General features: G+C 36.1%; 1 protein-coding gene across 4 annotated transcripts in view; it reads right to left on the bottom strand.

Moving 5' to 3' along the window:
* Positions 1–894: 894 nt before the first annotated feature.
* LOC112055340 (suppressor of cytokine signaling 2) overlaps positions 895–13,779 on the bottom strand; it is a 66,818-nt gene continuing 53,933 nt past the window's right edge. For all 4 annotated transcript variants that reach the window (XM_052884159.1, XM_052884158.1, XM_052884160.1 and 1 more), the window contains 3 exons: positions 12,226–12,521; positions 10,765–10,910; positions 895–3,606 (listed from right to left, as the gene is read on the bottom strand). In XM_052884159.1, the coding sequence (XP_052740119.1) occupies positions 3,279–3,606; positions 10,765–10,910; positions 12,226–12,513 (762 nt within the window). In that variant the 5' untranslated portion in view covers positions 12,514–12,521 and the 3' untranslated portion in view covers positions 895–3,278. The remainder of the gene's footprint in view (positions 3,607–10,764; positions 10,911–12,225; positions 12,522–13,779) is intronic.

Here is a 13,779-nt window from a genome sequence, read left to right as displayed (position 1 = left end):
GCTTATTATGACTCATCCTCCTAAAGACATCTAAGTTAACGAATAACCCAGCTGGACGCATCTTCACCTTTCAAACGATTCAATCCTCGCAATTTACCGCCCAATTTGATAAACGGTGAATTAAGACGTATGAATTGGTTTGTATATCAAGTGTACTTAAGGCCACAATCCACAGTCCAATTACCTTGACCCAGTCTCAATTCACCAATTGGATAGTCTTCTTCAATGTTGATGGCACATTTTATCAGTACTATCCATTTTTGATTTTATAGCCAAAATAAAATTGATAATGTGTACGTATATTCATTACTAAAGCTATTAAAAAATCGATATTAAAAGCTTCCTCAGATATCCTTGGTTAGAGTAACTCTCAAGTTAGTACCACTATGTATCCTTATATTAGAACTAGCCGACGCCGCGCGGTTTCACCCGCGTGGTTCCCGTTCCCGTAGGAATATGGGGATAATACATAGCCTGTAGCCTTTCTTGATAAATGGGCTATCCAACACTGAAAGATTTTTTTAAATCGGACCAGTAGTTTCTGAGATTAACGCGTTCAATCAATCAATCAAACAAACAAAACTCTTCAGCTTTATAATATTAGTATAGATATATAGTCTTCAATTATTTTTAAACAACAGAATATTGGAAATAGAAGACTAATTTTTTAATAATTTTTTATCTCAAAAGTCAAAAATTCCATCTATTTTTTTGATGTGTTTGATATTGTCAGAAGATTCTTATGACAGAAAAAAAAATAAAAAGAGGTAGGGATAGGGTAGGGGTAGTTGAAAGTTTATATCGAGTTTCACGCGGACAATGTCGCGGGCGTCCGCTAGTTTTTAAATGTTTTCCCGCATGACTTTCTTTAGATAGGAACAAAATAAAATAATATTGTGTATGTTAAGCCTATTTATTTATATTAGTTGAGAAATAAATAAAATATAGCTCTATACAAAATAGTGTGATGTCTTCCTTAACTATAATGGACAAGATTGGGCATTTACGAAACGAACAGTGTAATACAAATTGTACAACATATTTTATATTTTGTCACATATAAAAAAAAATTATACAGTTTTATAGTACAGTTTGTCTACTTCAGGAAGTCTGTTAGACTATGGAGGTGTACCTCAGACCAATTACCGTAGGACTTGCCTCGCTAAGCTTTACCCCTCTGTCAAAAGTACATGATCATGATCTATCGAGTATATACAAATTGCATCTAAAGAATCATTGTTTTATTGTATTAAAATTACACTAGTGTGTAATTTTAATACAATAAAACACATTTATTGGTGTTAAATATTTTCGATGTGTTATTTTACCTCATCCACCTCAAAAACAGTAGACAATTTTGTTGGTGAATTTAAGTGCGATATGAGTCCAATAAGAAGGTAATTGGTCTGAGTACATAATACATAAGGTACAGAGACTCGATGATCAGTGACATTCACTCGGCTTAAGGAAGATTATTTGAAAAGTAGTCTAATAGTTCATTTTGTAACAACTTAAACCATTTTTATGAAAATAAACGCAGTCTATAAAGTATATACCACTGCATGCAAAGACAAACAGACTTTCTGGAATAGATTGATAAATATTTTTACATATACCGACAATGATGTTATATTTAAAACAAGATGTAAATAAAGAGGATTACGAAGTAGTCTATGGTCTGGCCGACAATCGTGAATTTAAACTTAAATGAATTTATTACTGTAGCCTATTTATATAAATAAGCTTTTATTTTTTGCTGGTCAAAAATACAATAGGTAACATAATGATTTGTAAATAAATAATATAAGGAATTGATTAATAGCTTCAAACAAATATTTTTTTAATAGGAATAAAGATTTAAAGGTACTGGCCAGATATGTCAAACCTCATTTCTCAACCAACCTCCTTCCACCTATGCAAATAACATCAATGCCACAAACAATATTCTTTTGTCTATGATTCTGCGGTCACATTACACTCTTTAAGGAATTCAGTCTTGCATTAGATACATCCCTTTTCTATATATACAGACAGTGTGTTCACACTTAACCAAAAACAGAAAAAGCTTTCAAACATTTTACTAAATACCATAATAGTTGAGTCCCATATTCAATACTTATAAATAATACAGTGGTTATAATTTAACTATTACAAATTAAACGATTGTTAGTAACTTAATAAAATAAGGGCCTGCCCTTTACAATCCTAGCATCCCGTACTAGTTTACAGTTATAAATAAAAAAAAAGTACACGAAATTTTTTGTACTACACATAAGGGTGCAAACACACATATCGGTCAGCAAATATATTGAATGAGAAAGAAGATGGTCCATTTCAGGTCCACTCTTGTACCTCGTATCAATAAAATTTAAAAAATACAAGGATTTTATTAAAATATAAATAAATAACTAAATAAAAAGAAATAATTAAAATTAAAACCCAGGTTTTCAAGATAAATCAAGATGGCGCCCATATAGCAACTATGGCATGACAATTGTCAGCAAACGTCAAGTCGACTATTGCATTGAAAACGTCAACAATCCGCCATTATTACCCATATTATTGTTGCATTTCTTGGGAGAGAATGAATATTATTTCGAAAGAATTAAAGTAAAGATTTATATAATCGAAAATAGTTTAAAAGGTTTTTTATTTCCGCTACGGTACAATGACTGATCCTGGGCTCCATACAATTTTGGACCATCTCCTTTAAATTTGTTTTTTAATGCCCAGTAACAGTAACTCTTTGACATGTTTTATCATTTTGCAAAACCGTACATGTGTGGTCACACCCTATACTGTGAAGACACCAGCACTCTAAATGTTTTGTTTGTCTTAAGCCAATTGTCTAATTCCGTACAATGGTATATAGAGGGGCTAAATATTTTGTCTAATACCCTAATATCTTCACTATGTGCTTATACAGCTGTCTATCTTGAAGACGAGACACTGAAGCAGAAAAATTACAAGAATGTAAAAACATTAATTTTACTACATATGTACACAAGATGAAACTGTCAAATATCATTTTTGTCTAATTATATTATAATTGTGTAATTATAATAACAGTAGTGTTACTGTCAAAAAAATTTTATGCATATTTTTTTTCTAAATCTTTAGCATCATGTGTAACATTTTATTCAGTCATGTTTTTTTTTTAATTACACTATGTTTTAACGCTGCTCTGTCTCAATATTCTGCTCAATTTCAATGTCTAAATATTTAGTTCCTAAGACACAATTGAACTACATTAGCGGACTAAAATACAGATCCTCATGTTAGATCGAGTAGGGGTACTCTCCGAGATAGTCTACAAGCGTTGGGGGTAGGGGCAGTAACCTATGTTTGGGGGCACACCACAGCTTGGGGGTCAGGGGGTTGGAGTCCAGAGCCCGGTGGACCGCCAGGCGAGCCATGTGCATGAGGGTAGGTGGAGATTGCCTCAACGGATTCCTGAGGAGGACGGGGGAGTGAGGACATCCTTCCCGGTCGACCCAGACAGTTCCAGCAGGCCCGCGCTCACCCACCCGGGTGTAATGCTGGACTAGCTCTACCACGCATCGGAAGCGTGGCATATACCTCGCGAGCGGTCGATCACAGTCTAACCTGGAAAGAAAGAAAACGACCGTTACAATTTGTTCTGTTAACAACTAATAATTAAAATATTAATGCCGAGAGCCGTGATAGCTCAGTGGATGTGACCTCTGCCTCCGATTCCGGAGGGTGTGGGTTCAAATCCAGTCCGGGGCATGCACCTCCAACTTTGCAGTTGTGTGCATTTTAAGAAATTAAATATCACGTGTCTCAAACGGTGAAGGAAAACATCGTGAGGAAACCTGCATATCAGGGAATTTTCTTAATTCTCTGCGTGTGTGAAGTCTGCCAATCCTTGGCCTAACCCCTCTCATTCTGAGAGGAGAATCGAGCTCAACAGTGAGCCGACTGTGGTTTGATAATGATGAATTAAAATAACTAAAAGTCATTAAAGACTATAAACTAACACGAAAATCAAAAAAAAATACGCCCAATGCCTTTCGAATACTCGAAAAACCTAATCCTTATTCAGATGACAGATGATAATCTCTCTGATATAATGATTAAATAAGGGCTGCGTTTTATACGTACAGTACATATGTGCGGAACCATTCAAAATTCATTTATTTCAATTAGGCTTAGTTTACTTTTGAAACGTAAAGACTCTACCACCGGAGAAGAGCCGGCAAGAAACTCAACAGTTGATTTTCTGAAAAAATCATACAATACTGTAACCCCTAAAAAACTGTCTGCAATTAATTCAAACTTTAGAAACACACACATATGCCTAAAATATATTATGTAGGTACTTTTTTTTTACCGAAAAAAGTACATAATATTCCATATACGTACAAATAAAATGTTCGGTAAATAACACGTTAAGGAAAATATTTGAAAAATAATAATCATACGCACACATGGAAAATATTATGAGAATTTTCAGATTATGTATCTGATAATAATAAATTGAGGCATTGTAAAAGTCGATCGTCAATTTACAAATCTGATGATAACCATAAATAAGGAAACAAAACTACACTAACAAAACTACATTGAAAAGGAAATTGAATGTTTTTGGCAACACAATTTTTTTTCAAAACAAGATTTAATATCCTTCCTTCTCTTCCAACTAAAAACCTTTAGTAAAAGTGGATACAGTGATACAATACGCATGGATGAAAAGACTGGGGTTTGAGGCAACTGCCCAGCACTTGGAATAGTGAAACTTTTTTTTCTTTACAATCTCACCTAATGGTAAGTGATGATGCAATCTAAGATATCAACACCCCTTCCGGTTTCTACACGACATCTTGCCGGTAGGGGTGGTAACTAGCCAGAGCCGAAGCCACCCACCAGCCAAAAGCTAAGATTATTATGGCATGGAATTATGCGAATCTATACCAGTCCAGAACTAAAATAAATGTTATGCAGTAAAACCACAAGCGTTTTCTTATAAAACCTAAACTTCAAAACATGATACAATACAGTACATGTGTTGCGGTTATGTTGTACCAAGTAATTTAGCGCAGGAAAACCACACTACTAGGAAGGGTGACACGCCTCCGTCTACATTCAGTGCATAAGAACTGTAGCTTGACAAGTTTACTGATGACACTCTCATGATATGCGGGCGACGGGAGGGGAAGGACGCGCGGGGCATCGTTACCCCACTCCCGGCCCCCGCGGACCATAGGGAGTGTTACGAACGAATTTGCCAAGCTATAGCATGTTTTACGTAATCATTACTATGGTACACACGTTCAGTTTTAAAACCTAACCAGTTGGCCTATTCACTATTTTGGTCTTTATTATCAACCTTATTAAAATAAACATCAAATCAATTGACATCTACCTACTGTATGATATCCACTAGTAAGCACCGGATGACATTTGTTACATAGAATCTCCTAATCGGTAAAACCATAGTATTACACCAGACTTAAGTACTCGTAAGTATGCACTATGGACTTTCCAAAATAAGATAATGGTATAGGTATAGAATTGGGATTTCCTTTGCGATTACACATATTATCAGGAGATTTGAAGTGACATGTATTTAAAGACAAATAAAAATATATCGTTTCCATTAAGTAGCCTATTTGTTAATCCAGGGTATATATATCTCCATTTCCATATTTCAGTCAAAGCAATATAGGAGTTTCAGCGCGAAAAATTAACATACAGGCAAACAATTGACGACCTCCGTGGCGCAGTGGTATGCGCGGTGGATTTACAAGACGGAGGTCCTGGGTTCGATCCCCGGCTGGGCAGATTGAGATTTTCTTAATTTGTCCAGTTCTGGCTGGTGGGAGGCTTCGGCCGTGGCTAGTTACCACCCTACCGGCAAAGACGAACCGCCAAGCGATTTAGCGTTCCGGTACGATGCCGTGTAGAAACCGAAAGGGGTGTGGATTTTCATCCTCCTAACAAGTTAGCCCGCTTCCATCTTAGACTGCATCATCACTTACCAGCTGAGATTGTAGTCAAGGGCCAACTTGTAAAAAATAAAAAAAAAAAAAAAAAAAAAAACAAACTCGCAGTATTAACATTAGAGGGGAAAACATGATAGTTAATTTTGAATCGACAATAAATGTTTTTTTATAGTTATTACTTTGTACTATAAAATAATGACTTTAAGTAAAGTCATAAAGCTATGGAGTGATCAAACTCCAAAATACACTTAACAAGGTATTTGGACAAGAGATGATCCGATATCATCTCCAGAAGAAGAATGAATAAGTAACGCAATAGGTACTAACTACGGAAAACTAAATATAAGGTCATGGATACAACTTTACTCTTTACTTAAGTAACTACTTACTACTAAACACTACAAACAAATTTAACGTTACTAAAGTAAGCATACTTGAAATAAGTGAATTTTGATTTTATAACCTACAAATTAAAAAAAAAAAACAATGACACAAATGCAAATTTTCTCCAAGCTTAGATATCTCCAATGAAAATATTTTCCTTTTTGTTGAGTTATCTTTTCCTTTTTGAGTAATCTTTTCCTTTTTGAGTTATCTTTTCCTTTATGAGTTATTTTTTCCTTTTTGAGTGGTTTTCCTTGCGATGCTAAACAGTCGTCGTCATCAACCCATATTCGGCTCACTGCTGAGCTCGAGTCTCCTCTCAGAAAGAGAGGGGTTAGGCCAATAGTCCACCACGCTAGCCCAATGCGGATTGGCAGACTTCACACACGCAGAGAATTAAGATAATTCTCTGGTATGCAGGTTTCCTCACGATGTTTTCCTTCACCGATTGAGACACGTGATATTTAATTTCTTAAAATGCACACAACTGAAAAGTTGGAGGTGCATCCCCCGGACCGGATTCGAACCCACACCCTCCGGATTCGGAGGCAGGGGTCATATCCACTGGGCTATCACGGCTCGTTACTAAACAGTAGCGGGAATAAATTGGAGGGCGCCAAGATTGTTTATCTACGCGAGGAGTATTATAACCCGCGCGATAAGATAACAAAAATGTAAATAACTCTACAAAAGATAGCTGCTTATATGGATAACGAACGCACACTAAATTATATTTAAAAAAAAAACTAGTATTATCCGCATACAGGAACTTTTTATATAGTCTTTATGACGAAACAGGTTTAACTTCTTTTTTTTTTAAATTGAATTATAGACGAAACATACAAATGCCACGATACTAAAACCTTAATTCAAATTTCGAACGATTCGTCTCTATTCGAAATATAACTTGTGTATCAATCGTATTCCGGGATCTGTATTTTTATAACTCATTGGTTTATTAAGTTGAGGTGTTTGGCTAGTGAAAGTAGAGACTGAAAAGCTGTACGGTGTAATACCTTTGCCTTTTCCCTACTGAAAAGAATAAAGAAAAAGGGCGATTTCAGTCTCTACTTTCGTTGGTCAAACTCTAGTCAAAAAAAAGATGGGTTTATCTTGTTTTGTTTAGTAATTCCATTTCCGACTCCGTGATCAGACCTGTAGGCCCCTATTGTACTCAATTAGGTACATCCCATCGTAATGAGAGAACGCCATTTAGACAAAATTATCTAGTTATCTCTTGGATTATTTATCCTGCTAATAGTATTCTCATTCTGCCTAAAACTAATATTTAAATGATTTCAAGAAATAAATTATAAAAACTCGGCTTTTTTAATAATATAATTCAACGCTTACAAATTCATAGAAGTAGTAACTGAACTGATTCTTGGAGTTACAGTGAATAGTGTTAGGCAATTTATTCATGAACAATTATTACGTCACCTCAGGATAATTCATGGCTACAATACCTTATTCCTGATAAATGAGGAAAATATAGAGCTTCGACCCATACCAATGCTTTTCTATACTCATACTATAAAGAGGAAAAATTTGATTGATTGTTTGTATGTTTTGAATAGGCTCTGGAGACCGATTTGAAAAATTCTTTCACTATTGGGAAGTTACACTATTTCCGAGTGCTATAGGCTATATTTTATCCCCGTATTCCTGCGGGAACGAGAACCACGCGGGTGAAACCACGCGCCGTCTGCTAGTATAACAATACAGCCTGAAGAAAAGAAACGTGGTTAGCTGTAGGCATAGGTACCATGTGAATCTATTTTTGGTATTGTAGCTGCTATTTAATAGACAAGTTCGTAGTTTTTTATTTATTTTTAAACCGACTTCAAAAAGGAGGAGGTTCTCAATTTGACCGCTATGTCAAATCGGACCTAGAGTAGTTCATTAGCGCGTTCAATCAAACAAACTCTTTAACTTTATTATATTAGTATAGATAAAGTGAAGTGTTTGTATAGCTTGGCAACTTCGTTCGTAACACTTCCAATGGTCCAATGGGGGCGTGTAGCGATGAATGAAAAACCCACGACTGATGCACCTCACTTCCGCGCACGCAAAATTTCACACCCGCGCAGTCTTTCCTCCCGTCGCGCGCATATCATGGGAGTGTCATCAACGAGCTTGCCAGACTATACACTGTCCTAATATATCTCTAATTAAGTGAAGTGAATGTAGTAAGGAATGCTTTATTGGCGAAGTGTGAGTTAGTAGGAAGCTGTCTGAAAATTTGCCCTAATCACTACGTCACTGGATTGTATAACAATCACATGTGAATAAGTGGTACTAAGTTAAACGTCACAATGTGACGTCACAGAACATGTGACTGTCCCAATACGCGCGACTAAAGTGAATCACATACCTACTTACTAAATGACTAACACATAATACTCGTATATGATGTTATGTCATTTTGAGAATAGGTACATAATATATATACATATAGGTACATATAATAAGCCTAAAACTTAACTTAATTGAAATAAATGAATTTTGATCTATTTTTATGAATGACATCCAAATTTTTGAGATATAAAAACAGTAACCTGAAAGTTGCGATTTTTTATTTATTATACATAGGTATTTACAGGATATAATCTTTTTTATACCTATTATAATAGTTACATAATGAAGACTATCACTTGATCTATGCAAATAAATAAAGTTGAAGTGTCTGCATACCTACCATCAACTATAATAGCGACTCAACTGCAGACCTAAACTGAACTGCTTCGATTTTTCGTACCACGAAGTCCTATATCCGACCAATTGACGCTGTACCGAAAAATAACCTAAACTGAGTCGCTAACGGAATCCATTCATACGCCTTCTCGTACTATGAAGTCATCTTGTAACCTAAACTGAATCGTTAAGCTGTCAAACTGAGCCGACCAAATAAAGTTACTTATATTGTGGCTGGAACTGAATCGTTTTCACGTATTTTACTTATAATTGATTAAAAATTAAAAAAATAGTATTAGTATTAGTACATAAATAATTTCTGGAAGCTTGTAGTGATGTTTGATAAATAATACTTTTCGATTTTATGAAAAACGATAGTGAAATAAATAGTAAGTACGCGTAAACAAAGACGACGCTTTATTTGGGAACAAAAGGATCCTTTGTTTGATTTAAAGTGGATGTCTATAGAAATGGTGCTAATTTTATATGCCGTATATGCGTAAACAAAAAAGTGCGTAATGTGATGCAGTGTATTTAGTAAAGTAATTAAAATGCAATGCGTGCAGCAGGTAAGTGCAGTGTATTAATAAAAAATAGGTACATTGTGCTTTCTGTGCCAGACAAAAGTTTCATAAAATAATATATTTAAACAACTTTTTGACAAAATATTAGGGTCATTTGAAGCCAAATGTTCTGGCTTGAGAAGTGTAAACATAGATGTTGCGAACTACCTCTAAGTCTCGTGTTTCTCTAAAAAAAATACCACTTAAAATTCTTGTATTGAAGTGGTAGGTAGGTACTTATGTTTGTCCACCTACACTGCGTAATAAATCGTAACTAATATTATACTAACAGCATACATTGTTTGTTAAGTAATTTAACTATAATATTTAAGATAAACTAACAATTTAAAGTTAAAACCAAAATAAATTCAAAGTTCGCGCTTTTCTTTTAACTTTTTGTAGCGTTGTCTCTCTCAAACATATTGCTATTCAACCGCAGATCAGAGACAAATGTCGATCATTCATTCAATATAGACGATTCAAATGCTATTCAGTTTAGGAGATGTCATGGTACGAATTAAAAACGATTCAATATAGGCACCGAAGTTGAATAGCGTCGGATTTGGATCGCTAGGATAAAGTTGATAGTAGCCCTCCTGTTTGTCAAATTAAAATGTTTGTTATCTGTTTGTTCCGGCTAATCTCTGAAACGACTAGACCGATTTTGACGGGACTCACTGATCTGCCAGTTGCTGTAATAAGGAGTAACATAAACTATATTATATTATCCCTGTACTCCCACGGTAACGGGAACTATGTGGGTTTTTTTTAATTTATTCTTTACAAGTTAGCCCTTGACTACAGTCTCCTCACCTGCAGGGCCATTATGTAACTCGGTGAATGCTTTAAAATCACAGTCACGACAACAAATTGCAGCGATTTTTCGTTTTTGCGATCATGTAACATAGATCTTCCACCGAAATGACGTCATCTTGGATCGTTCTCTGTCACGGTCACTTGTAGGGATTTATTCAAGTTTTAGGCCTGTTTATAGTAAGTGATGATGCAGTCTAAGATGGAAGCGGGCTAACTTGTTAGGAGGAGGATGAAAATCCACAACCCTCTTCGGTTTCAACACGAGCTCGTACCAGAACGCTAAATCGCTCGACGGGAGGTCTTTGCCGTTAGTAAAAATAAATTTAAAAAAAATGCCTCACCTAAAGAATCCCTGTTCATAGTGTAGTCTCACAGACGTGGGGCCCTTGTCAGTTTGCACTGACAGTGAGAATATGAAGTTCCTGTCGCCAGAGTCTCTGATCACGTAGGCGCCCACTTTAGTCTCCTTGAGTAAACTCCGTGCACCCTGCAATGCGATGACATAGACAAATAAGATACGGCAAGCTTTACAAACATTATGTGACGTAATATCGCCAACTGTGACGTCTATCGAGTCAAGTCCAATGACTTTAAGGAACAGACCGTAGATAGAGAAGTTAATAGATAGATAGAATTCATCACATTGCGATAATAATGAAATGAGTAATCTATACTAACATTAAAAGAGGTAAAGTTTGTGGTACTGTAGGGGGAATTTCTGTATCTACAGAACCGATTTTCGAATTTTTTTACCACTATAAAGCCACGTTATTTGCGAGTGTCATAGGCTTTTATTTACGCGGGATCGGGAACTATGCATGTGAAACCGAGGGCTGTGTAGTTTTAAATAACCACCAAATAATATATTGCTGAAAAACTAGTTCAGTGTAGTGTATGTCGAAATCTTATGTCTTGACTTGACTTTTACAACAGCTCGTCGATTAGTTGTCTATCAATTCTCTATCTACGGAGCAGATTATGTTTTATTTTTGGACAATCTTTGGATACAATACTCGTCAACGAATATTAAAAGTTATAGTATCCTAAGATTGTAAGTGCTTAAATTACATTTTTTTACATTTCTGAGGGTTTGAATTTTAAAGGTATGTTAGTCAAAAGATGCACGAATATTTCGCACACGCTTGGTTTGACTGTATGCGATATTGAGCTAAATATAGGTCAGGAGGTACACACAGTATGTGCTAAACGCCTACGCAGTTGAAATAGCATTACGTAGCAAGTTTTGAACATCGTCATCATTATATGGAATGTATTATTTTTATACTGAAGTGTTAGAAGTTATAGCTTGGTAAAGTTTTTGATAACACTCCCATGATATGTGGGCGACGGGGTAGGAAATCTGTCATCGCTACCCGCCACCAGCCCCCCGTGGACCATCGAGAGTGTTACGTACGAATTCGCCATCTTACTACTCGTAACTTATAGAGGTTAAGTGATTTGACTCTACTAGGATGCATGAGGCAGATTCCAACTATGCATGAAAGATTATAAAAAGCACAAAAAAAAATATGACATTAAATATGAATTGCATTAATAAGAGTAAAAGCGGCATTGAAAGTAGAATGTTTAAAACAATGGTACGTATATAGTTACGCGCGACCTTAGACCAGAGCCAATTTAAAAAGTATAAATTCCTCAATTGACTAGATGTAGGAATCCATCCTAAGAACTTAGTTAATAACACATGCAATAAGAGACCAAAAAACTTTTTCTAGCCTTCCAAGTTATGTTTCTAGTTCATTTAACATTAAATCTAAAATGAAACCAAGAAATGCACAAACCTGCCAATCCAAATTCCCATAGTACCAGCCGGATAGCCTCAACGCTCGTAACGTGTCCGCTAACCTCCTCAGTTCATCGTTGTATGGCGCTGGTAATACAGGTGACGAAGGAATGGTGTACGGAGAGTGAGGCAAGTATGCAGGCTGCAGGCTGAACGGTGGTGTCGCGGGGGTCATAGAGTGAGAGTGGGCCTTCGCACAGGCCAGCGATACCCTGAGCTCATGCCTGCAGTTCGGACAGCAAGCGACGCCTGAGGACCAGTTGTTTAGAGGTACACCCACTTCCATACACGCATCTGTGGACAAACAAATATTTTTTTTTATGTTTCATAATTCAGATGACCCTCCCTAAAGTGTTTTTCAGATAGCATGGGTACAGTGACAGTCGCCTATATGACGTTTATAATATGTAATATTATCGTGAATCACAGCAAACTTTCAACAGTGAAACGAACTGTCATCCACACCATCCTACATGAAATGAACTGCAGCAAAGTATGTAAGGATCACATTCTACGTTGATGTCTTGCATAGTTCAGGCATAGATATTATGTGCTTGTAATTTGATCAGCAACCATAACCTTCAATCCCACCAACCCCCTTTAGAGTAGTGTGGTAGGTCTAAGTTCCATAATCATAGAAGATATCCTATAACTATAAGGAGGGCCTCCGTGGCACAGTGGTATTACAAAACGGAGGTCCTGGGTTCGATCCCCGGCTGGGCAGATTGAGATTTTCTTAGTTTGTCCAGGTCTGGCTGGTGGGAGGCTTCGGCCGTGGCTAGTTACCACCCTACTGGCAAAGACGTACCGCCAAGCGATTTAGAGTTCCGGTACGATGCTGTCTAGAAAGTAGTGTGGATTTTCATCCTCCTCCTAACAAGTTAGCCCGCTTCCATCTTGGACTGCATCATCACTTACCATCAGGTGAGATTGTAGTCAAGGGCTAACTTGTAAAGAATAAAAAAAAGGGGTTGCCTTTAGTGGGTTGTTTAAATAAGCTGATAATGAAACTTCTTATACCAATGACAGACAGACAGCCACATTATTTGTGGGTATCACAGGCTATATTTTATTCATATAATCCCAAAACATCAAGAAATACATGGGAAGAACCGTGGGGCATTGGTTAGTGTAAAATAATTCCTAGTTAGACACAATTCATGATACAGACTAAAGAAGGAGTTTTACATAACAATACTCAACACTTTTTACTGAGCAGTAAAAATATTCACAGAGGCAAGTAAAAAACAAACAATAAGCCTTGCACAAAAGATGGCCTTTACGCTGAAAAAGATCTCTTCAAGAAAAACTAGGTAATGATTAAATGCGGGAACATTTTTATTGATATTTCAGAGAAAGTTCACAGTGACAGAAAAAGTAATTTTATCGCTATAGTAGCAGACTAATTAGTATGAAATCCATCATAATAAATATATACACTTATCTGTTATTTCATTAGGATTAGGACACATTGCACATAGGTTGCCTAGTTAAATTTCAGCTGAATAGTAAGTATTAAGTGATTTTTCTTTTAATTTATTTAATCTCCTTC

The sequence above is a fragment of the Bicyclus anynana genome, chromosome 11 (assembly GCF_947172395.1).
Source record: "Bicyclus anynana chromosome 11, ilBicAnyn1.1, whole genome shotgun sequence".
Classification (NCBI taxonomy): Eukaryota; Metazoa; Arthropoda; class Insecta; order Lepidoptera; family Nymphalidae; genus Bicyclus; species Bicyclus anynana.
This window is presented reverse-complemented; position numbering and strand designations above follow the sequence as displayed.